The sequence below is a fragment of the Pseudomyrmex gracilis genome, unplaced genomic scaffold (assembly GCF_002006095.1).
Source record: "Pseudomyrmex gracilis isolate BER0280 unplaced genomic scaffold, ASM200609v1 scaffold_135, whole genome shotgun sequence".
Taxonomy (NCBI): Eukaryota; Metazoa; Arthropoda; class Insecta; order Hymenoptera; family Formicidae; genus Pseudomyrmex; species Pseudomyrmex gracilis.
In genome coordinates, this window is record NW_018020719.1 from 242,491 (window position 1) to 268,026 (window position 25,536).

The window sequence follows — 25,536 nt, forward strand, 5'->3', positions numbered from 1 at the left end:
ATTTCTCTTCATTGTCTTTCGTCCTTCTTCAGCACATTCGCCAAACGACTAAAATATCTGCCAGAAAAATGAGATGTTTTTTTTTTTTTTCTAGTCAAGAAAAAAAACTCAAATGCGCGAAAACAAAATAAAACGAGTGCATCTTTTTTTTTTTGCAAAACTCGATCTAAAAAGATCTGCGTTTTATTTACAAAAAGTAGAGATAAAGATTCCTTTTTTCGAGAGTATTTTAAAATCTTTTATTAGATCCTTAAACTTAACAATGACATACTTCAGTACTATATAACATTGCATCGATAGAATAATATATATATATTATATATATATATATATTTACATTCACACTCTTTTTTTTAATTCACGTTTCATCAAGAGTATTTTTATTCCGTTTGTTATAATGTAGAATTTATTTGTACAAAACAGTTGAGAAGAAAAATATTTACTAACAAACATATGTAAATGTATATAATAAAAGTACGATACATTGTATTTTTTCTAGGAAGATCGAAATATGGAGACTCCGTCGCGCAATTTCTTCTTGCAAATTTTTCTGCGACCATCTATATAGCCTGATAGAAAATCGCTTTCACAGATGTGTATAAGACGAAATCGCATAAAGGATTTCGCGAGTATCTCTAATTAATAGATTTTGATACAATAGCTTGTAATCATTTATGTGACTTGTATACGCGCGTCGTAATTGTTATAAATGATGGCAGGTTGAAGTGTGATATATAATTCTTCGCTGTATTATAATACACTGATAAAAATCCTGACACTTATCCTCCGGACGAAGATAAGAAGAAGATAACAAACTTATCACTAAAGTTCACGTTTATCGTTATTACACAAAACTAAAATTTAGATCACTTATTGTGCTGTGTAAGTAGGATTGTATGGGGCCTGTTTGGCATACTCTTCGTTTACAATTGGTGATGCAGCCACACCTAAAAAATCATTGGGAAAATTACAATCTAAATAACAATACTTATTCTTTTTTTTTTATATCTTTAACGCGCACAACAGGCTAATTTTTTTAAATAATGCAAAAGAGATACAAAAAATTCTCTGAACGATTTTTGATTAAAAGATCTGATTGAATTTTTAGAACATGTGACAAAAGTACCGGTTGATTGAGTTGGAAACGGAACGTATTGGTTTTGAGCTGGTTGACTACAAGGATACCTCGGCGGGAGATTTGTTTGCTCAATTACTTGAATAATAGGTGTCCGGATTGCTGTAACAAGATACTCATGTATGAAGGAGACCCGAAATTTATTTATTTAAAATTGTTTCAGAGACAGCAACAACATTAGCATACAAGAAATACATCAAACAAAACCATAATTAGGGCATAGGGTGTGGTCAAAGCTTCACTGTGGAAATGTTTCGAAGCATCATTCTATCTTTGTTTCTCAGATAGAATGATGCGCTTCGAAACATTTGCAGTGAGATTTTGATCGCACCCTTAAAGAAAACAAGAAGGAATAACAGCAACTTGTTAAAATCTTATATTAAATAAGCATTCTTCGAAAAAAAGCACAATTTAATTGATAGAAGTAATAAAACTTATTTTAAAAAATTTAATTTTTACAACTTAAAAGATATAATACATGTACACCTTTTGCTAGATAAGATAATTTTTAATTAAAAGCTCAATAAAATAATAAGCAATGTTTTTTTGGGTAATAAATTATACGATATAAAGGGTGACTGATAAATATCCGATGCACAGATAGCGACAATACTTCCGCATTGCTGTTATTGACAAAGTTTCATTTTTTATTTTTTTTTCAGAAGTACAAATGTCGAACGCTGACTCGTTATCGTACGTAGTTTTGTTTGTGACAAAGTAGATATAATTTTGCCAAAGTATGTAAAGATAAATTTTGGAGAGCCGTCATACACCCACTACTTGCGATAATGAGCTGGCACTTGATTTATTCGTTCTTCCGAAGAACGAAACTTATCAACAACAGTAGCAATGTGATGTTATCGCTTATCTGTGCGTTATATTTATCAATCGCCCTCTACATTAAATAATTGTTGATTACATTTTATGAAAATGCATATATATTTATTATTTATGAGTTTCATATATAAATGTATCTTATATATAAATTTATCTTATATATAAATGTTTAGATATAAATATATCTTATTAAACAATTTATATATAAATATATCTTATATACTGAGATACATAACCTGCATGTTGCTTGTACATCTTGGTTAATATTTTTTAATGTAATGAGTATACACGACTAATACTTAATTAACGAGGACAAATGGAATGTTTATATCGATTATTGCTTTATATATATACACACATATATATATATATATACACACATATATATATATATATATATACACATATATATATATAAATATATATATATTTTTTCATAACAAATATCTCGAATACGCTATATATAGCGTACTTGTTATGAAAGAAGCAATCACAATTAATTTTTCTTTTTTATTAATACTGTTCTTCGTAGTATTAATATTTAAGAACAGATTCTTTATATAAGAATACCATTATATATATATATATATTATTATGTAAAAATATCACTATCAAAAATAAAATAAATAAATTCTTTTATTTTATTTGTGCACATAGTATAACTTTTCTAAAAATAATACTGTGCTTATAAGATGTATGTGCCATATAAAAAAAAATTATATATATTCTTATAAGGAGAATCTGTTTTTGTATAGTAAAAAAAAACTACATAAAATACATATAGGAATGTTTCAACGCGAGGTTACATATAGGAAGCACACAATATAAACTATTGTAAAAAGGCTTATAAATCCTGACATAAAATACACAAAGTAGTCTTCGCAGGATATTTGGAGAGTGTCGAAATTATGCCAAGGTTGATCCTAGAAAGAACGATGATTTCGTTACTGAAGCTAATTCCAAGTTCATTAATTATTTAAAATTTTATTTTTAAGTTTTTTAAACATTGAATTTTCATTTAAACATTAATAGGAAATTTTGAAACATTTATAAGAATTTATGTAAACATTATAAGAACACGTTTGTGTTTTTATTGTATGAAGTTTATTCATAATATTTGTACGATAGCTATATTGCTGCTGTCTCTGACACACTCACTTGATGATATTTACAATATGTTTATTTTATATGTTTTTGTTCAAAAACTACTTTAATAAAAATATTATGCTAAGGATATATATATATATACATATGTACATGGCAAATTTATTGATATAAAACTTATAAAATTGATATATGATAAGAAAAAAACTTACTGCCATAGACAGTGCCTTGGTGACGACGACGATACCATGGGCAGCATTTGCAGCATAAACAGCAAACGCAGCATCCTATCAGTCCAACGAGTATAAGCACACCAATTACAATAGGAATAATAACAGTGGCACTGTGAACATTAAGTATAATTGTTTTTCTTTTTACATACACACATATAATACGCGATATTGATACGTATCGCGTTTTATTTTCATGCAATTTCATTATTTATCATATTTTTTTAACATTTAAATGTTATTATTTAAATATTATAAGTATGTTATAAAAATATGTGTATATTATAAAAGTTTACGCGTTTTTGCCAAAGTCCTCCAAGGTACAACAGCGATAATGTTGGTTCCAATCGTAGCAACAGTAGCTTTCGTCAGACGAATCAAGAATTCCTGGACATGACTTCAGTGTCTTTTCTATAAAGTTGGAACTAGATCCAAAAGAACAATCCATTCCTACAAAGAATAGACAAACTTGAAAATTTTTAGAGATACTGATTTTTAAGTACGAATTACAATTAAAATAATATTTTGAGATAAATTATAGTAGCTAGTACACAGCGTTATTTTTCACACGAATATAAAATCTCTATTAAAAAGAAAACATAACGTCAACTTTACTGAATATTTCATGTTATTTGATTTTTGTTATATATTGCGATATATATATATATACATTTTAGAAGCTTAAGATAAAAACGGAAAGATTAAAAATATATTAAAATAAAATGACTTATTAAACAAGATAAATAAATATTTTGAACCTTCCAATAAATGAAAGAGTGAATATTTTATGACATATATATATATATGTATATAAATGTATTCACAAAAATTTTTGTGAGTAAATAAATAACTGTATTTAACATCTGCTTAGAGAGCTTTATTGTACATATATAACAAACTATAATAAGAAAATATTTTTTAAAGCTTTCTTATGTTTAAAATGGCGGCGTACTTGCGGAATCTTTTTTCTGCAGTTTCAAATCCGTGTACAAGATTCTAGGCACACGGGATTTTTCAAAATATTGAAAACTCTCTTTGCGACATTTTTATACGTAAATCTTAGATCAAAAATGCAGCTCTTTTGTAAAAATAACCTGCCATTTTGTAAAAAATCATTATTTTGACAAATTCCTACGTACTACGTATCTAGTCTTTGATAATGAACAATTTGTGTTTTGTTCAAGATCAAAACGTGTGCCTAGAATCTTGTACACCGATTTGAAGCTGCAGAAAGGAACGATTCCGCGAGTGTATGAGTCAGTGCGTCGCGTCACTTTGACAAAAAAAAACAATTTTTTAAACATTTCTTTAGTTTGTTTTGTACATATGTGTAATAAAGCCTTCTATATAAGCAGGATTTTTAATAGTTATTTATTTACCACAAAAAGTTTCCAACCTTACGTATCATTTTAAGGACCTCAAAAGTGGCTTAAACCTTAATTGTTTTATTCTGAATAATTCAAAGAACGCAAAGACTGAAGAATGCATGGTTTATAATTTTACTGTATAAACAGTTACAACTCTAGAACCTTATGCTGTGTGTTATACTGTATTCTATAAGCATGAGATTAGATTGTATCACTAAAATGACGCATACTTCTCGGAAGAAAAAGCGCTCACGTTGGTACATAGTCATCTGCAATCCGAGATATTCTCACAAAAATCATCTCTTTCTACATTTCTTAGATAAAATGTACATTTTTAAACATATATACTTTTAATGTCTTGACTTGAATTTATTTAAAAAAAAAAACCGCAAATAAGACCAATTGTTTATAGACAAAACTAGTTTTATTTTGATTTCACAAAACAACTCAAAAATAAAAAAACTAGTTTTTTTATTTTTAAAAAACTAGTTTTTTTATTTTGATTTCACAAAACACGACTCAAAAAGCATGTTCGATTAAAAATTATTTGCTTTATATCTTAAGAATTATAGGCATAAAAAAAATATATTTTCCAGTAAGCGCAAGTCTTTCATAAATATATTAATAATAATATGGGTTAATGGTAAATTAATAATAAAGCACTCGTTTATTTATCAATCTAAAAAATAATACGCGGAAAGACATCGCCCATCGAACAAAATAATTGTATGCTTTTAACTAGTAGAGGACCGGTATTCTTCCATTGAAATCTTAAACTTTTTTCACAGAAAATTTACGCATACACATACATATGTAATCTACACGTATTATAGAGTATGCTAAGTCTGTTGGGAAACATACGAGTCTTCTAAAGATTATAACGAATAAATGTGTAAAATATTCAGTCTTTCATTTATTGAAACGTTCAAAATATTTATTTATCTCGTTTAATAGGCCATTTTACTTAATATACTTTTAAATCTTTCTGTTGTTTTATCTTAAGCTTCTAAAATGTTTGCTTTTCCCTCTATTTGTTTTTTATTTTTTTTTATAAAGAATGCGTAGTTAGAAAAAATTTGCACAAGACATTCAGTTATAAGAATAAATTCTTTGTTATATGATACATATATGCACACACACGTATATGTACACATATACAAACATCACTCACGCACATACAAATACATATATATTTCTGTACATTCAATTGTTTTCTGTTGACTAAGCGATTTTTGATTTTCTTACCCGAAACATAAACAAATCCTGAGAGCAAACAGATCAATACAAATGTTTGTTCGAATCGCGGCATTTTTATGTGTTTCGTTGTGCAGTTACCGCAAATCGAAGAGCGCTGCTTCTCGTTGAACCACAAAGTAAGAGCAAATTCGAATATCTCCAAGAATTTATACCCGAAAGAGCAATGATATTACCCAAGGTGAACAACAACCTGCTAGCTAAGTACTCAAAGTGGTAGCAAGCGACTGGTGATGCTGTGAGCAGTGCTGCCAGAAGTGGCCCGCACTCGCGCATGCGCGTTGGTTTAAGCTGAGCGCGCAGTAGTGTAGCTATAGTACGATGTGTGGTTCCATCCCAATCAATTGTGATTGGTCAATTTCTTACGACTTACGACTGTATTGTAGAACAGGCTTTAGGCCTGTCGTAAGCTGTAAGTCGTAAGAAATTGACCAATCACAGACAAATCACAGAAAAATAATCGATTGTGATTGGTCAATTTTTTACGACTTACAGCTTACGACAGTATTGTAGAACAGGCCTAAGACCAATCACAATCGATTATTCTTCTGTACTTTGTCTGTGATTGGTCAATTTCTTACTATTACGGCCTACAACTCTCCATTGTAGACGGCCCTTAAATCAACCTTTAGGCCTGTTCTACAATACAGTCATAAGTCGTAAGAAATTGACCAATCACAGATCAATTACAGAGGAATAATCAATTGTGATTGGTCTTAGGCCTGTTCTACAATACTGTCGTAAGCTGTAAGTCGTAAAAAATTGACCAATCACAATCGATTATTTTTCTGTGATTTGTCTGTGATTGGTCAATTTCTTACGACTTACAGCTTACGACTGTATTGTAGAACAGGCCTTAGTAATGTCGCAAACAGCGCCAAATACAAAAAAGAAAGACACTGTAACAAGATCATCAAGAGTAACAGGATATTACGATGAATACAGATAGTAATAGGGAGCTTTCCAGCTACGTACACAGGCGACTGTGTAACACGATGTCTATTAGTGTGAGAAAGAGCATATCAGTGTGTCTCACTCGTACTAGTGGACACTGTGTTGAACAGTGTCGCCTGTTTACGTAGCTGGAAAGCTCCCATAGTATAGAGAAGCAGTAATTTTTCTCTGACAATAGTCACCGTTCGTAATAAATTATTAGGACAGTTTGATTTGTGGTAAAAAATTAAGATCAATAATAATAACGTTGCGTCAACATCGTTTTACTAGAAATGTACTTTCTATGTGTATAACATATAACATAATATGTGCACCAAACCTAACATATAACATATAAACATAAAATATTGACGATCAGATATTTATGGTCTAGTAGTAGTTCATCACAACACCAAATTAACCAAGTATAAATATGTCCCTTTGCCATTTTACACAAATTAGAGAATATTATTTATGATTCTGTGTCTCCGTAACAATTATATATATATAAGAACAAAACTCATATAAAACAAAGTATAAGAACAATAAAGTATTATAAAATTATATAAATATAAGTATACAAATATATCCCCGAACGTATTATTTTACCTAAGATGTGTAACATTATTATTATTATTTATTTGGAATCTTCATTGATGAGATCTCCAACAATGTGCCCTATTTCAACATCATCATCTCTCAATACAAAGGCGTGTTGAAAACCACGCTGACATAAATGAGCATTCAGATTGGAATGCTTGGATATTATATTTCTGTAATATTTCTTGGGAGCCCAATTATCGTTAGTGCCATAATACAACCATAATTTGTCAGCATATTTTGATATAGTCTCATGATCGGCTTCTCTAACATATTTCATCTCTTCTTTGCCAAGATTAAAAATTCTTTCTAAAACCTTTGGATTTAGCATTTGCAGAACTGCCGTTACAGATCTGGCTGGAATACCCCAAAACATACCAAAAATGCGTATACTTAAAGTTTGTACAAACAATGGAAATATTGCTGTGAAAATCCAAGATAAGAAGACCAGCAGTGATGCAATTCGTGATAGCTGAAAAAAAAACAATATTTAGTAATATTTAGAATCTTTCACATACACATATATGTTATACATATATATATATATAACATACATTGTTATATAACATATACATTATACATATATGTACATACATATGTATATACATATACATATGTATATATATGTATAACATACATGCACATATATTATATATAACAAATATATCAAAATACAAAATGCAAAAACTTACAATAGTACAGAAAAAGATTCCATTGCGAGTCTCTGCCATATATTCTATTGTAGGAAATAATAAATAACACCTTTTTATCCTTTTGTTAATGTCATTATTCTTTAACAAATTGAGTACAAACCAGGCGCCTATGGAATGTCCGATAAGATGTAACTGTGCATCTTCTGGTATGTACTTTTTTATGAATTCTACCTGCAAAACAGATTATTAAGCTATGCTATGATATAAAAAAAATTCTAAAGTAAAAACAGAAAATAATTGAGGATATTACTCTATATATATAAATACCTTGTGTTGAAGTTGTGCCGACAGACCATAACACTCTGCCCACTTCTTGTTACTAGGCATAGCGATATCCAAATTCTCTGGTGGTTGAACATGTCCAGCATGTCCAATTACCCACACAGGTGTGTCCAGGGTTAACCTTGTCTTGAGCGTTTTGACAAAGCGCTCATAGAATAACGGTACACCCGGATTTCCGGGAATGACAAGCACAATATGCTTGCTAGAATGAGGTTGTGGATCCTCTTCTATCCAACGGCCTTCAGTTATGACCTCAGTCTGCACTTGATTACAGTTTATCATCGCTTGCCGCATTTTTACCTTGAACTTGTACAACTAAAATATGCAAAAAAAATATTTAGAAAATTCTAATAAGTATACATTGTTATTTCTTCGATAAAATTTTATATAATTTTTACCAAAGCAAAGATGAACTGAACTTTCAGTAACAAAAAGTGGGCAGAAGCAAAAAACGTTGTCAGTCACAGGTTACAGTTTCCTTCTCTCCACTCCAACGGTACATGATTCCTACACAATCACACATGCAAACTACTACATAGTAGTACACGATTCAATTCACTTGCAGAAGTAAGCGAATAATTGTATATTTATATATACGTATTCATACATATATATGTGTATAATTACTATCTCATATTATTGAACATATATATATATATCACGACGATTACTACATTGAAAGACTTAAAGATCGAAGAAGCATCCGTGCGCCGAAATAGCTCAGTTGGGAGAGCGTTAGACTGAAGATCTAAATGTCCCCGGTTCAATCCCGGGTTTCGGCAAGTGAAATTTTTTTTGTATAATTATCATGTGATAAAATAGCACATTTTTTATGATTTAAAAAATATAATTAATAAATATTTTGGATAAAATTTTATCAATTTAAAAATTTTTCTATTATAGAAATTTCATAAAAAAAGTAAAACTGTTTCTAAAGAATATATGTGTATGAGGCATCAATGAAAAAAAAAGAAATCTATTTTATATACGTATATATAATACTGTTATGGCAGATTACTTGCTTTGTATATAATTGCAAAAGTAATATTTACTATTTAAACTTATAGTTTACTTGTCTCGTTAGTAGAAGTCAAACACACATTAGTGTATTCGTAAAACAAGATTTAAGGATTTTTGCTGCAAATTGTTTTATATATTGACAATTAAAAATTAAGTTGATAAGATAAATAGAGTAAAGCGGATATGGAAAGCTTAGTTAGCAATGTTTCGAGACTGGAAATGAAAAACAAAACTTTTCTATATTAATTGAAGCTACTAATAAGTATTGATAATATGATACTATTTGTGATTGAATCGATATTAAATCTCTTATATTAAATTTAACACAAAAATCGAATTGTATCTGAAAAATTTCAAACATTAGGACATTTATTTTGTGGATTATTATTTTCACGCATCAATGTGTAAAATGCAAACAGAATAGAAATAACTTATATCAATTTTCTTAATAAATTAAAAGATTTCAATATTCCATTACGTCTGTAATATTTTGATTGCCTGTTCAAATATTATCTTGAAATTGGAATATCACAAGATGTTTGGAAGAATTTTTCTAAGAATAAGGTATATATGTAAGGTATATATGTTATATTATTGTATGGGATTCGAGTGCTGGCAAGAATCGCTTGCCATTGATTTCGATACTCATGATCGGCGTTGTGGCAGTCTAGCTAGTGATCGCGCGGAAAACGATGAAGAATAGAACGAGAGAAGAGTCGGCATCGTTGGCGTGGCCAGCCGCCGCGACCGCGTCTCGAGCCGTGCTTTCCATAGCGAAAAGTATGGCGGCAGTAATTCGAACGCGCGTCATACAGTCCCGCGGGTGGCGGCGCACGCGTCATGGCGTTTGATCGCACGCTCGCGCTAGGCGGAGCGACACGTTTGTGTGCCGACGTGCATGGAAAAAGCGTGCAGATCGCCCTTGTTATTGAGGCGTGGCGCGCGAGTAGTGGGAAGTCGTCGGCAGGCGGAGCTTACGATCTACGGGGACCGCCTTCGCTCTTGCGGGAAGGCGCCATGCTGACGCGCACGCGACATCCGCGTAATCGGATGATCGTTCCTTCGATGTCGTTCTTTACGCGCGTAAACGCGAGAAGATTTCTGGGCCTGTTGCAACTTGGTGTAAATTTGACCGTTGCCAAAAGTGGCCATCTAACTGGAAATGAGGATTAATTAACAGAATGGATCGTATAGAATCGGTTTTGCAATATATGATTTTAGATTAGACAGATCAGATTGAGCCGCATTGTGTCGCTCGTAAATATTATAGCAATAATAATTATCGGCTTTGATAGTTTTTTTATATAATAGATAACAATTTTAAAAACTAAAACGAAAGATAAGTTGAGCTCACATTCGGCTTTTTAATTTTTTATTATTTTATATAAAATTTACTGCACAATATAGATAGAAATAAGTTACAATACGATGGTGATACACGCAGAAATTACATTTTTACAAAATTATTACACATACAATATTAAAAGGAAATAAATATAAAAAGAAAGAAAATATAAGAAAAGTAAATATATAAATTCTACAAACATAACACTCTATATATATAAAATATATTCAGTTTTGCTCTTAGTATAAAAATATATTCAGACAAAACACACACATTAAGATAAAAGAGTGAAAGTATTTACGAGTGAAAATACTTTAAAGTTAATCGATTAATTTGATTAATTATTATAAAATATATAAGAGAATATTTATTTAAAGTGAACTCGTTTCTCTAATAAGATGATTTTTTTTAATGAGTTTTTAAATGTGACAAATAATCTTTAATATTTTTTTATTGTGAAATCTTAAGAGAATATTGAAATAATTCTATCAATCTGTTTTATTAACACTTATGTTGATAGTCATCAGTTACATACACATGAAAATTAAGAGAAATACTGTCATACATATTTCATACACATTTCAAAATATTCACAATTTCATACATATTTCAAAACGGATCTATTTTGTTTTATGAATGCAAATCGATGTATAAACACATAAGTGATAATAAAAGAAGACTTGATTAATAAATACAAGATGTACGTGTCAAATAATGAAATATGTCATAAAGCAATATACTAAATATTTTAGTAACATTTTTGATATTATAATTACAGATATTACAATAAAACTAATGAAACTTCTTCGCGTTTTTTATTGAAACATTGCGTAAGACCTTTAGATATTGCGGATCAATATGACAGGATAAATCTAGTAACCTATGTATTCAATTATCACAATCTTAATGATTTTTTATATTTATTTGCATCAACTATTTGTGTGTGTGTGTCAATCGGAAAGTAGCCTTGTGCGTCTAAGAAAATCATTTATGATCAATCGCGAAGATAAAAGTTTTCGCAAAAAACGGTGCAAATTATCAGCAACGTCGCTGACCTCTCGTTCTTGTTGACAGAGAAATTTTCGTACAATTAATTACGCCAATGAAATTTCGATTTGCCTTTGCTGTATAATACGTCGCAATCAAAGGTAGTGAGTGAGTCCGCGGAAAAAGGTGGCTCGACCGTCCTCTGCGGAGGCGGTGAGAGCACAGTCGACGGGCGTGACTTCGCAGACGGGGCGGTGCGTAATCGCCCCACCCCAACGTCGACGGCGGGACCATGAACGTCTAAACCCATCGTCCACAGTCGCAATTCGGTCGTTCAGCGGTGTAGACGTTTACGCTGCTTTGTATCATTGCGTGCGATCTCGACCCACCGGAAGTGCAATTCCGCACCTTCGGTTAACCATTCGAACCACTCGTTCCGTTCTGTTTTACGGAGCATTTATCGGACGCGCTGGTCGTAGTTGCCGATGGATTGTCCGAAATCAGCTTTTTCGCGAATCTGAATGATCAGACTGTGTTGTGTTGAAGAAACTGTTGTTCGACCGCTCCGGTTACTTTTGCAGCAGAGTGAAACTGTCATTATATTGCGATTGTGCTATTCGTGTTATCGCTTTTTCTGAACATTTTTGCGCGGAAGCTCCGCCTTAGCGAAGCGCAACTTTAAGTTGTAACGCCCGGCCGGCGCAGCGCCTATATTAAAGGGAGATATGCCAGAAGCGGCGACGGCGATCGACTGACAGCGCCGGAGAAACGGAGCTCTGTTGTTTGCGCGGAGCAGAATTTTCGACCGATATGAGAGCGATATAATTTTTGCATCGTCGTCGAGTGAAGAGATGCAAAGTCGTCAGGTTGAAGTCACGTAAATCGTCACGCAAAAGGCGGTTCTTTCACGCGAGCGTGGTTATTGCGAGATGTAGCTCTTGCTGAAGATTACTTCGCGCTTCTCCGCGTAGAGAAGACGGCGATCGTTTCGTTTGCCTCTTCTAGAATCGACAGTCGCGCGTACAGTCCCCGTTCGATTGATCCGCGCGTTTGTTCATCGGGTGGGGTGAACTCGGAAGTGATATCGTCGTAAAAAGTGATAGCGCCGGAATAAGGAAACGTCGGAGAAACGTCTGCGACATTTCCGGTGATGTGTCTACAAGTTGGATACTAAACAGAACTTCTCTCTTCGTCGCGCGAGATGACGAAACGCTGTCTGTCGGACGCGTTTGACTAGTCGTCACAGTGGAGTTCTGCTTAATCGCAGGTAATTTTCCGACAGAAAATGCATGCCGAGTGTGAAACGAGTGTGTGTGTGTGTGTGTGTGTGTGTGTGCCGAATGTTCGAGCAAGTTCCGATTGTGTGTATATATACGAGTTTGAAGTCAGTTTGTATACTTTAAGATACTGTAGCGCATGTAAGAGAGTGTACACCACATACAAATAATGAATTGTAGATTGTCTTGATACGGTTGGTTGATTTTTTTCAGACGGTAACTTGCGTGTGACTCCTGAACCCAATAATTACATCGCGCGGCTTTCAATTTGGATATTTTATTTCCAAAGAAGAACACATGTATTAACGCTCCTATCGATTTTCCGCCAAGACGATTTGAGAACTCGATTAGAGAACGAGGGATGCGTCCTGACGCGCGACGTTGGTTGGTGTTTCGAAACGCGAGTCCCGCATCTTATTGGATGTTTTTTACGTCAAACTTATACGCGAAGTAAAACGACTAAGGATACGGGCCAACTGTCGCGTATAAAAAAAAAAAAAATAGGTAATTGAGATTGTTTTACCCATGACTCTGATACCCATGGCGTGATCATGCGATTCGCCGATGATTATTTTCTCACTGTGCATCGAGACGAGATCGCAATGATGTTGTATTATTGTGCGAAGACATCTGTAGATGTACTTTCTCCGTCGTTTAGTAGCGATAGCAAACATATGATATTAAGTAATAAAAGATAAAGATTACTTTGTTTGTTAACTCTTTTTTTGTTATTATGAAAGTGGCGCGAGCACGCAACTTCGACGGTTCTACCGTTGATGCTCCGAAACCCAATTTTTTTTACGGTATCACCGATATTTCGGTACTTCTGTCACGCTATGTCTCAAAAACAAACTGGTAAAAAACGATATACGTATTAATCGACCTTATATGCTGCTCGGTCTTTCAAATCGCGTGTAAGTAGTAAATTCAGTTTTACATCCCATCGCACCGACAACTTGAAGTTTGAACGGAGAGACGTTCCGGGTCTTGAACGGAGAGACGTTCCGATCTGCGAGCACACACACGGTATGGGAAAGAGCGCGTCAATGTTTTTCCACATGAAAAAGTGCACTTCTCATTATTAAGTATTTATCGAGACATTGTTGATGCAACTTTGTTTATAAAACGCCTCTATCAGTGTGGTATCAACAAAACGAGCCGTTCAACAGCTGCGCGAGCCGATTTATTCAAACCCTAACCTATATAAACTCCGGTCTATACGTATAAACGCGATGTCGTGAGAAAAACCGACTGTCCGGTTTAGCGCCTAAATAGTTTCCCTTTTGAATCTTGCAATGACCCGCATTCATTCTTAAAACGAAACTCGGGTTTCTTCTGGAATCTTCTGGAAAAGGAGGTATAACTTGAGCAAAATAAGTGCGAAAAGCGGAAGAGAACTGTCAATGAACATTCGAAAGTTCTGACGGTTTCCTGAGGGACGTGTGAGACAAAATGACCGATCTGTGAGAAATAACAAGGACATAAACAAATATATATATATATAAAGAGAGAGAGATAGGTTAAGTTTATCCTGTTATGGACTCGATCCCCCGAGAATAGTCAGAAAGTAGGCGCAGAAAACGTGACTTGCGCGGCTTATACATATATATACGAGAGACCGCGCACAAGAGCCGGGAAATCTTCGCCATGACTGAAAGTTGAGAAATTTCACGCGGGACAAGTTTCTCGAGTGTGATAACACAATCCCCATGCTTGTTAAGTGAAGGTTGAACAAGTGGATTACGTAAGGCCGATATTTGAATGAAATGTGTCGCTGATAACATCGCGCGCAAGCGATTACAAACGAGGAAAATTCGCATTCACTTTGTTGACGCGCGCGCGCGCACACATGCTGGCGATGATAGAAGTGGATCTATCCGGTGTCTGTCTCGAGGAGACGGATATTTTATTAGATATTTTATTATTATGAAAATATAAACACATTCTGTTTTTATCAAACTATATATATATATACGCTTTTCCAATAGAGTCAACCTACAATCTTAGGTTTGAATGAGAGATGATGAACAGGAACAAAACACGTTTTGCGAAGAAACAAGCGACAAGATTGCGCGCCTTATAAAACCCGGCTGCAATTTGTCTCGCAGTTGATTCCCGTGTATAAGATTGTTGTAGACCAATAAGCGGCAATAATTAGAACCGCTGACGTTCCGAGATGTTTTTTTTTATTACGTGTAGGAAAATAAACCAGATAAAGAAGAAGAAGAAGAGGAAGAAGCGGCCGTTGATTGCGTGGCGACATTTGCCCGATCGGGGAGATCAAAAATGCTGTGTATCGTGAAAAATTTTCACGGAGTCGCGAATGAAGCAGCGGCACAGAAGAAGTTCAATGCGGGATAAGCGAAAACACCCGAGCACGCGCGGACGCCGATGCGAGAAAGCGCAGCGGCGAACGGTCGTCGCGGAAGAAGAGAGAGAAGACCATCGTCTCGTGGTGCGGTCACGACGACGAATGTCTCTTCTTTGTTCCGGGAACGCGTTTTTCACATTTTTCCCATGTGTGACGTCACATTATTTACGAACACTCTCTTCTTATCGGACTTGTACACCCGACTTGATCTAAACTTGATGGATGGCGACGCGGATTGCGCGTTGCTCATCCGCACGAGAGACAGAGAGAGAGAGAGTGTAGGAAACGAGAGGCTAGTAATGTAGGACACGTCATTATCTTCACGTCCATCTGGTGCTGTAATTTTGCGGGACACCGAAAGGATCACCCTTCTCCTATATATCCGAAAGATTGCCTCGGTAGCGGACAGTAGGCTATACTTTAGGCCCGAACGTAATTCCACCTTTAAGTATATATACGTATGATTTTTTTTTTAGCAGAAATCTAATATAAACGTATCCGATATATATATATATATATATATATAATTCTCATTTCGCAATAACCTTCGCTCGATTTTCCGGAACTGCACCGGCCAAACATCAAAAACGTCACACCGTTTTCTTGATGCGTGTGTAAAACAAATTGTGTCGAGAGAAGTCTTTTTTTTTTCCCCATCTTATCCGTTGAAACGCGAAGTGGGGAAATTGATCGGTCAATCGGTCGAAATTGCTCGGATACTGTTTTCCCTGCAACAATAGACGGACAATGGGTTCTTCTCGCTCGCGACGAAATGACGTATCGCGCACCCTGTATCGTGTATTCGCAAAAACGCGATGCGTACCGCCGTCGGAAAACCGCGGGAGCGGAACTTCCGCAAATGCGGAGAACACTCTCTTTAAAAAAGGGTTACTTTACTTACTTGTGCTCGGTGACGCACAATTGTCCCGATGGTGGTGTGAATCTTTTGTTTAACGAGAAAATAGTCGTGCGCGATGTGCTTTACGACGTAATGCATAATATTATGCGCTCTCCCTCGGTTGATATAAATAACGCCGAGAGACATGTTTCTCTTTGTTTTTTTTTTTTTTTTTAGTAAGACGGAAGAAAATTGTTTGCGCGTGTAACAAGTTTACTATGTTCTGTGTTGCATCATATCTCGCTCCTTGTTATGTCATAATTACGTCGCTTAAACTGTTAATGCGTTATGTGTGACAATTTTCACGACGAAATATGTTTTTATATGCAAATAATTGAATCGGATCTTGTCTTTTCTTTTCTTTCGCCGCGATATAATCAAACGCGCGCGCGGTATATTTCCAATCGAAACGCAAACTACACTTTACACATCGATTATGTTGATGAGTTTGAATTAGATGACGTTTTTTTCGCGGTACGTATCGGTAGTCGAAGATCTTAATTCGATCGTTTCCGATATGATTGTTGCGCAATCGTCGATACTTTATTAATTGCGATACTTTATATCAAGCGCTGTTATAAATAAAAATATTTTTGTTGAATTAAATGTGCGTCTCGTCTTTCACACACACACACACACACACACACACACACACGTAGGATTATATTTAACACGATTTTAATATTAAATCGATCGGTCTCTCAAAATACCCGCTGTTACAATCGTTAATTCGTTAAACGGTGACATTAGTCTGTCAAGTTTGTTCGCAAACCTCGGAACGGTGTTATCTCGTAAATAAATATTAATAACATAGCAGGGCGCGTAAATAGATCACTGTTTTTACGCCTCGGTAATGAGCGATTATACCATTCACTTTGCGATAATGGTTACGACACCGCAAATACACACAGAAGGCCGGCGAAATTCGGGTCGAGAGCGAAGATTGCGGAAATAAATACACAGTATGTGTCAATAATTAAATCCTCTTGAAAAAAAAATAAGATAAACGCCACCCTCGTATGGCGCGTATTTCAAGTTTGTGATCAGTCATTCCCGATGATATCGGGGACGAATCGCGCGACGAATTGAAGGTAAAGATTATTATATATAAATGTTAAATGCATATATATATATATATATATATTTCACACACAAAGTTTTTTACAGATAGAAATTACATTAAAAAACAAAAGAAGTCGAGTTCATTAAAAAAAAACATTACTTTTATCGACACAAAAATATGTACGACCATCGGAGTACTGTTATCGTACACGCTCGCGAACGTTATCGATAAGCTGTGATTAGATTGTTTTGGATTATCTAATCTTCAGATTATTTATCCAAGCTCGCGCGAACAACGCTATACGTTTAGACGGATATACCGATTATGCGAACACAATCGTGAGTTTCTTCTTCTCCCTCTTCTTGTATGTTGTATTTGTTTGCGAGAATAAAAAGTTTCGGTATATATATACGGATCTGAAATTCAAAGTTCGATTAAATTCACTGCAAGGAAAAACACACACACACACACACACGCGCCGTTAGCCACAACTTTGATTCCTTACCGCGAGATTGACGGCATATTACGTGCATGCACATTTCGCATTTTACTTGTATAATGAATTTTACTAACTCGTTGATATTGATATTCGCCAATAATGCGCGAAGTGAAAGAAATAAAACGCGCGCGTATTTATCAGCAAAAATCATTCTTACGCCGCTTCATGATACTTTTTTTTTTCTTTTTTCTCTATATAGCTCATAGATATGTACGAAGGCTGCACGATGTGGAAAACCGGTTTCTCGCTTTAAGGCAACATTTTGCGGTGGAGGGTCTAACAAAGTTCTTAAGCCGGTACTTTTCAGCGAAACAACTGTATAGAAAACAAATTGTCTTCGTTCCTCGCTCTCTTCAAGGTTACATACAACAACTCCGAAGTAGACCGTGTGTGTGTGTGATGCGTAAGATTTTCCAAAGAAAAAAAAAACAACACATTGGCAAATACACTTCTCTTTTCAACAAACTTTTACAAGAGCTCAATTTTTATCGTTCGATCTGTCTATAGAAAAGTTCGCGTTACACGAGCTGCGAACGGCTATGTAATGTTCGCCAAAATATATATATATATATATACGCGAGATGAACAGTTCCGCGAGGGAGTAGGAGTAGATTGTGTGCGTTCCTCCGAGAGATCTCTCGTATCTATGTTCGTGAAAATTAAAAACATCGTCTCGTCCGCGCGTTAGGTTCTCAACAGGTATCACAAATTTCATCAAGTTTTTCTACATTTAAGCGTCACCACGAGTCAATGACACCAAAAGAGACATAAATACAAATTATTCTCCAAATTGTCATCATTTTTCACATGTGATTCTATTTTTTTTTCTTTTTTTTTTTATCTTATTGTTGAGTAAAATCTACACTTTTAGAAATACATCTCGCGCTGCTGAAAAAAAAAAAAAAAAAAAAATGTAACCAAGAAATATAATTACGGTCATCCGAGCCGATCGCAGGATGTTGTGCGGAAAAACTGCGTATATATATATATATATATATCAAAAAACGCGCGTGTAAAAATTTACACGCGAACAAATATATATATATATGCATATATATACATAGATGTTTTCTTGAATGGTTACATTTTTAACAATTAAAGCTTATTGAAGCTCGATAAGTTACTAAACTAAGAAATATAATTATATATATATATATACGCAGTTTTTCCGCGCAACATCCTGCGATCGGCTCGGATGACCGTAATTATATTTCTTAGTTTAGTAACTTATCGAGCTTAAATAAGCTTTAATTGTTAAAAATGTAACCATTCAAGAAAACGATCTCGCGAAGTTTGTAAGTAAATTGTCGCAGCTCACGTCGCTCGCTCGTAATTCAATTTCCCCCGAAAAAAGTTAATTCGATCGAGGATTTTGTCCCGCACACCGTGTATCGTATCGTTCAATTGTTCAGCATCGTCCGGTGTCGAGTAAAGTGGCGCTTATTTGGCTTCGACGACTATCATTTCGAATGTTCGTTACGAACCACGCCGGAGGAACCCTCCTCCCCCTCTTCGCCCCGTACTCTCTTGAGGTGCGTGCAAGCGATGTTACGCCTACTTCGCCGGAGGAGAATGTTCGGAAGTCTCGCGTACCTACTACAGGGAAAGAGAGAGAGAGAGAGAGAGAGAGAGAGAGTGCGCGGAGAGCGAGCGGTTCGTCGTCTCTCTCGCGAATCACGTACTTACATTTGCCTGGGCACGATCCTTAATGCGCGCACCGGCTTCGGGTCGGGAAGTGCACTTTCGTGGAATACGAGAACAGAAGTCGTCCAAACGACGACACAATCGTTCGTCCCGGTCGTCGATTAATGACGGAGTGGCTAACGAGCCGCGGAACGCGAGAAACGTGAGAAGAGAATTCCGGCTCGCGCGCGCGCGTACAATCCTCGTATATACGTAAACTATAATTATAGGAAATAGTCATTTGAACGCGGAGATGAATGCCGTCAGCGTTTTTATCGATATAAAATAACAAACGTTTATATTTTAAATTCGTATTCATTGGGAGAATTTGCTTATTTTTTGTCATATTTTCATGTTATTTTATCATTTTTTTAACAACAGTGTTGACAAACACCGATCGATTTATTATTTTAAGCAAGAAACTACTACTACGAGATAAAGCGCAAACGCGTGTTTTTTTATTTTTTTTATTATTTTTTATTGCAATATTCAGGGTAAGGCTGTATTTGCCTGTACTCCGACTATGTATGTTACTTCGTTTGCTCAAGAAAATCTTGACATCTTTCAAGATTTCCTCACGCACACACGATCTCGGTCTAAACAATTCGGCGCAAATAGATCCCCCTATACGGTTTGACTTGCAATAACTGGATGTTTAACTTCGCTTGGTTAAATACAATTATGTTACATAACTCCCAGTCAGTCACTCCGGAAGATCGATATGTTTGTCGCAGAACGTGATTTTGATTATGCAGATGGACCCACGAAGGTGGGAAATACAACATTTTTATTAATTAGAACAACTCTCGCGAGAGAATTCAAAACTTCTCCCTTCAAAAAAAAAAAAAAAAAAAAAAATATCACGTAATATAAAACTATTGTATTCACCGGATCGTTCGGAAGAGGAGGCGCGTCCGTTGAGTGCGCCCACAAGTTCCGATTCCTAGATTTTCCACGGCGTTTTGTCGCACAACAATAGTGCGTATTTAAGACGGTCCGAATTATGACGCGCGTAAGAGAACTCCTCGCGCGCGCGCGTGAGCGAACGCCTACCCTCTCGAGCGAGCGAGCGAGCAGGCGGGCGCGCACGTGTTTAAACTCACACGCGAGGCACACAGCGGAGAAGAAGAGGTGAAGAGGCGCACGAGTGAAGAAAGAAAAAAAGAAAAAGAGGGACCACACTACTCTCTTACCTACGCGCATCACGTTGTGTGTAGGACCAGTGCGCGTCGCGAGCGCATTTCATGTACTCTCTTGAATGACGTGATCGCTGAAGAGAAGTGTGGGAGAGAGAGAAAGAGAAAGAGAGAGAGAAAGAGAGAGATAGGTAGGGCGAATGAGAGAAAGGGAACAAAAAGAGACACAGAGAAAGACACGAGACAAAGTCTCCTCTTCTTTGTGTTTTCAACCGGTCGTCTCGCTGTCTTAGCGCCGCGTATTGCGAAATTTCGTCCCATCATATCACAGCGCGTCCCGCGAGTTTGCGAGAAAACAAAAAGTGTTTCCCTTTTCCTCCATCGCACCTAATATAAATCTCGAAGAGATAACGAAGATCTATGTAACGTTCGATAAATCTCTTTATAATAAATAAATGCCATTGTGTATTGCAGATTTTAATATTCAAAGCGATATTTTATTTGTTGCGCGCGCTGCTTTGTTCCCGTCAAATATTGAAATTTTATTGAAATTAAACGGATTTATAAAGAGAGAGAGAGAGAGAGAGAGAGAGAGAGAGAGAAAGGTACAACACACAAATCAAATATTTCAGATCAATTCTTGATACAAAAGTTCGTGCGTTTTATTTCTGAGAGATAAATGAACGAATTCTTTTTAATATATTTTATTTGTTTTACAATCTACTTTTTTTTTTTGTTTCACTGCATTAATCGCTTTACTTCTACATCGCCGTGTTTCTTTTGTCGTGCGCGCTCGTTTTTGAATAACGCTTCAATAACGTCGTTGAGAAATGTGTGTTAATTACATACGTCGAGAACATTGAAGAAAATATGGATTATGATATCGCTGATAACCGCGTCGGGGTTAGGTTGATTATATTTATCGTAACGTAACTTTTCCACGCGATATGGTCAGACGCGACGACGCGCAAATCGTCTTCGAAAAGCGTCTTAGGAAAAAGAATTTCTCAGAGAGAGAGAGAGAGAGAGAGAGAGACAGAGAGACAGACAGAGAGAGAGAGAGAGAGAGAGAGAGGGAAAAAAGAGAGAAGAATATCCTTGCGGTTTACGTTCTTCAAACCGAATTTTTAAGTAAGAATAGTGTGTGTACAGTAGAAAAATTACTTATTAAGTCTCCCTTTTCTCTCTCTTCCTTCTCTCTCCTCCTCCTCCTCCCGTCTTCTTCCGCACGGTTTCACTTCGAGAGACATTCGACCAGTTGGGTGTATGTATATGTATGTATGCACATATTTATATATATCTGTGTGTTCTTCTTTCGTACGCGCGCGGTTCGATCGTGAGCGGTTTGCAAAATTTATGGAAGCTATTCTGCCCCGTCTTGATTTTTAAAGCCACCGCGCGCGACTCGACACGCAGTCGACCGAGTTGTGTCTGGGACCATGACGTAAGTCTCGCTTCCTGTTTGCCTGGGTCGGCTTGACACCGGGCACGACCGCTGCTTGTCTCTCTCTCTCGACCTCCTCCCGTTTTTTTGCGATGCCGATCGACGTATCTGTAATAACCTGCGCCGCGAACGCGTCTGACGCCTCCTTCTCGGTTCTTCTCTCTTCGAGAGAAGTATATATCTCTCTATATATAGTTCGGAATGAATTTCTCAAGCAATCTAGAAGACAGTTCCAATATGAAAATTAGACGTGTGTATTTTTAGTATTCGAAAATTGTATGTGTGTGTGTGTGTATTGAAAATAATGCGAACAAATCGAAAATAGCGAAGAAAGACACGAAGAAGAAAGGTATGGTGACGCGTTTCTTAACAGACACGTAGAATATTGTTTTATTATCATCTCTGCCACGCGTGTCTTTGAGACGAATTTTGCGTCTGGGAGATGTGGTTGGACGGACGCGAAAATAAAAATAGACTTTCTCTTTTCGTTTAATTTGAGGTACAACATTTTTTCTTAATTAATAGAAAATAAATTTTTCCAACTTGAACGCGAGACTCCCGCCGAGAGAAGACCCAAGAATATCCAAAAACGGGAATGAGAAGACGGGGCGTACACACATAGCCGCGCGTCAATTATTTCATATTCGTCACGGTGGGGGGTACAAATGGACCTCAACAGTTTTCTCTCTCCGGCGAAAATGGAACTCTTAATGATCCGCTCGCTAACAGCTCTCTCGCCGTGGGTCTCTCGCCCGTCGACTCGGAAAGTACAAGAGCCCGCCTAGAGAACATTTGGAAAGCACTCGGGGGCCCCGTCCGCGCGCGCGCGCGCGCGCTCATCCTTCGACCGTTCTCTTGGCCTGGGTTTCTCGGGCCGTCAATCATTTAAGGGACACTATTCTGGACACTCTTCGCTTCTCCACCTCTCCGTTCCCCCCATGACTCCTTTGATCCTACCCTGTAATATTGTTTCCTCTCTTCCTTTGACTTTCTCGAAATGTCAGTTAGCCGCTATGACCGCCGCAATGTTCGGCCATCGTGTTGAAAACCCGTAGATGGGGGGTTCTCGCTCGTCTCTTCTCGATTTCGCCGTCGTCCGGTCGTTGTCGTTGTCGTTCTCGATGATTAAACCAACCCGCGCCTTTGCCAACAGCGGCAGCTGTTGTTGCGCTCCGATGTTTCCCCTTGTAAAACTCGAAAATCTCTTCGGTCGAATTATCGTGTTGTTTTCAGACAATGATCGACGACTTCTGCGAGAGTGTCAATTTCTTATTTGAGAACAAAAAACAAGTTACGATTTTTTCCGTGCGTATATGCTCTTCTCGAACTTCTTCTCCTCGTGCTCGATTGAGACATAAAAGAGAGAGAGAGAGAGAGAGAGAGAACAACACCTCTGCGCGAAACTTGAAAGTTTCCGGGCGGTTTTTCTTACTAACAAACTTTTTCTCTCTTTGACCTTCGTATAAAAGGCGGGAATTCTTATTACAATCGTTGTAAGATTTCGAGAAAAGCACGCGCTTTAACGCGTTTAAGAGAAACAAAGGGGAAAAATACTTCATGTTTAAACGACGGTGTTTTTTATTATCTTTTAGGCTTTGAAACTGTTGTATATTATATATACGAGATAATTATCTTCTGACATTATTATTTGTACAGTAATTATTGCGAAATTTTTTTTTATTCTTGCAATTAAGCGATAAGCTTTCACTTAATATCGTTCGAAATTCACTATAAGCTAACTCGCGATTTGGCTCTTTCCCGTATATATTCTCTCACCGTGTATCTTATAACATTCCGGATAGTGATATGAGAGAGGAGATGATAGAGAGCGAATTTTGTAACTCTCGCTGATCGCGAGTTACAGATTAATTTGCACCGAGACTGCACGACTGGATACGTTGGAACGTAGCTTTGTGAGGGAAGCGATACTGCAAATTGCAGTATCGCGATGATTACGCGGTGGCCCTTCAACGTGAAACTACCAAACGCACAAACTCTACGAGAAATTAATGCTATTCAGGTGCGGCAACCGCACAATAAAAATCGTACATCCTTTGTGTGTGTGTGTGTGTGTTCGTATATTCGGCTATATTTAAAACCGACCATTTTCCACCCAATAGTAAGAATATGTTCGGATATAGACACGGTGGTGAATCTTACGTCGTAACGTGGCCTCTCTATTATTACAAATGTGTGTCAACATTTGTGGGAAAAAAACTCTGTCTGTATATACGAAAAGATTTGCAAAAACTTGTGTGTTCCAATTCCGAAAGATACTTTTTATAGAAATAGCACTTTTATATAGAAATAGCAATGAGATATAATTAAGACAAAGTTCAGTTTGTGAAGTTAACCGCGCGCGATGTACCGGGGGGAATTTTTAATTTCAATTGTTTAATTCGGGATTTCTTAATTCGTTAACGGGACACAAAATAATGGAACTAATTGAATAAATCGATAATTTTATCTTATAAATCCCGAACGACGTCTTCATTACTTATATATATATATATGTAGTTAGTTCGTTTTTATATTCTTCCTTTTGTACATTTTTGCGTGGAACGGCGCGCAAAAGAGTCACGGCTATATAATTTACGACGGCGATCTTATTTCGCGTATTAATAAAACGAAAACCACATTCGCCAGGATTAGTTCCCGATTACGCCCCTGGTTTTGACCGTATTTGTTTTATCCGAAACAAGTGCGGTCAGTCGGGCTGAATGGTCGCGCTAAAAATTCGCTCTAACAACGAGGACGTAAGAGAGAAAGAGACGGAGCCAACAATCGAGCTGTACGTGACGGAGCGAGAAAATATGAAAGAAAGGACGATAGGGGAGGGGGACAGAGGGAGACAGAGGAGAGAGAGAGAGAGAGAGAGAAAGAGAAAGAAAGAGCGAAGGGGCCGGGAAAGGGCAGGATGGAGATAGCGCAGGCATGCAACAAAAGTAGATATCGCAGCGTGATATCGTCCGAGTGTGCGCTCGCGCGCATTGCCGTGTGTATGCGTTAAAGAGAAAGAGAGAGAGAGAGACAGAGAGACAGAGAGAGAGAGAGAAAGAGCTGCGAGCAGGGTCTGACTTCAGTCGGAGGCAAAACCGACGAAGAAGGGGCTTCTAACTGCCGCGATATACGGTGGGGTACTGAAGGAGCTTTTGCAGATAAGTGTTGCTAATTTTCTAACATTCAGAAGACATAGAAAATTCGAAAAATTAAACAAATTTATATAGAAAAAAAATCGAAAAGATAATTTTTAAACAAAATCAAAAAACACATACACAAAAATCCTATATATATATATATATATATATATATATATATATACAGTACAGATTCGAAAAAACAAACAAAAAAAAAAAAA

The 25,536-nt window shown here is 36.3% G+C and overlaps 3 protein-coding genes and 1 non-coding gene across 4 annotated transcripts in view; 2 read left to right on the top strand and 2 right to left on the bottom strand.

Moving 5' to 3' along the window:
* Window positions 1–257: 257 nt before the first annotated feature.
* LOC109856768 lies at window positions 258–6,164 on the bottom strand. Its single transcript, XM_020432408.1, has 5 exons — window positions 5,919–6,164; window positions 3,603–3,756; window positions 3,289–3,419; window positions 1,127–1,237; window positions 258–947 (listed from the first exon to the last, which is right to left on the bottom strand). Exons 1-5 carry the CDS (start codon window positions 5,980–5,982, stop codon window positions 871–873), a joined length of 537 nt encoding a protein of 178 aa, XP_020287997.1. The 5' UTR covers window positions 5,983–6,164; the 3' UTR covers window positions 258–870.
* Window positions 6,165–7,123: 959 nt separating this feature from the next.
* Window positions 7,124–9,045, bottom strand: LOC109856782 (lipid droplet-associated hydrolase). The gene is made up of 4 exons (XM_020432440.1): window positions 8,854–9,045; window positions 8,441–8,770; window positions 8,153–8,344; window positions 7,124–7,932 (listed from the first exon to the last, which is right to left on the bottom strand). The coding sequence occupies exons 2-4, from the start codon at window positions 8,747–8,749 to the stop codon at window positions 7,498–7,500; spliced, it is 936 nt and encodes a 311-aa protein (XP_020288029.1). The 5' UTR covers window positions 8,750–8,770; window positions 8,854–9,045; the 3' UTR covers window positions 7,124–7,497.
* A 119-nt stretch (window positions 9,046–9,164) lies between these two features.
* On the top strand, window positions 9,165–9,237 carry Trnaf-gaa. Its single transcript has one exon. It is a non-coding gene; the product is annotated as a tRNA-Phe (tRNA).
* A 2,906-nt stretch (window positions 9,238–12,143) lies between these two features.
* Window positions 12,144–25,536, top strand: part of LOC109856804 — a gene marked incomplete at its 3' end in the record, with an annotated part of 54,037 nt that continues 40,644 nt past the window's right edge. Inside the window, exon 1 of the mRNA XM_020432472.1 lies at window positions 12,144–13,074. The remainder of the gene's footprint in view (window positions 13,075–25,536) is intronic.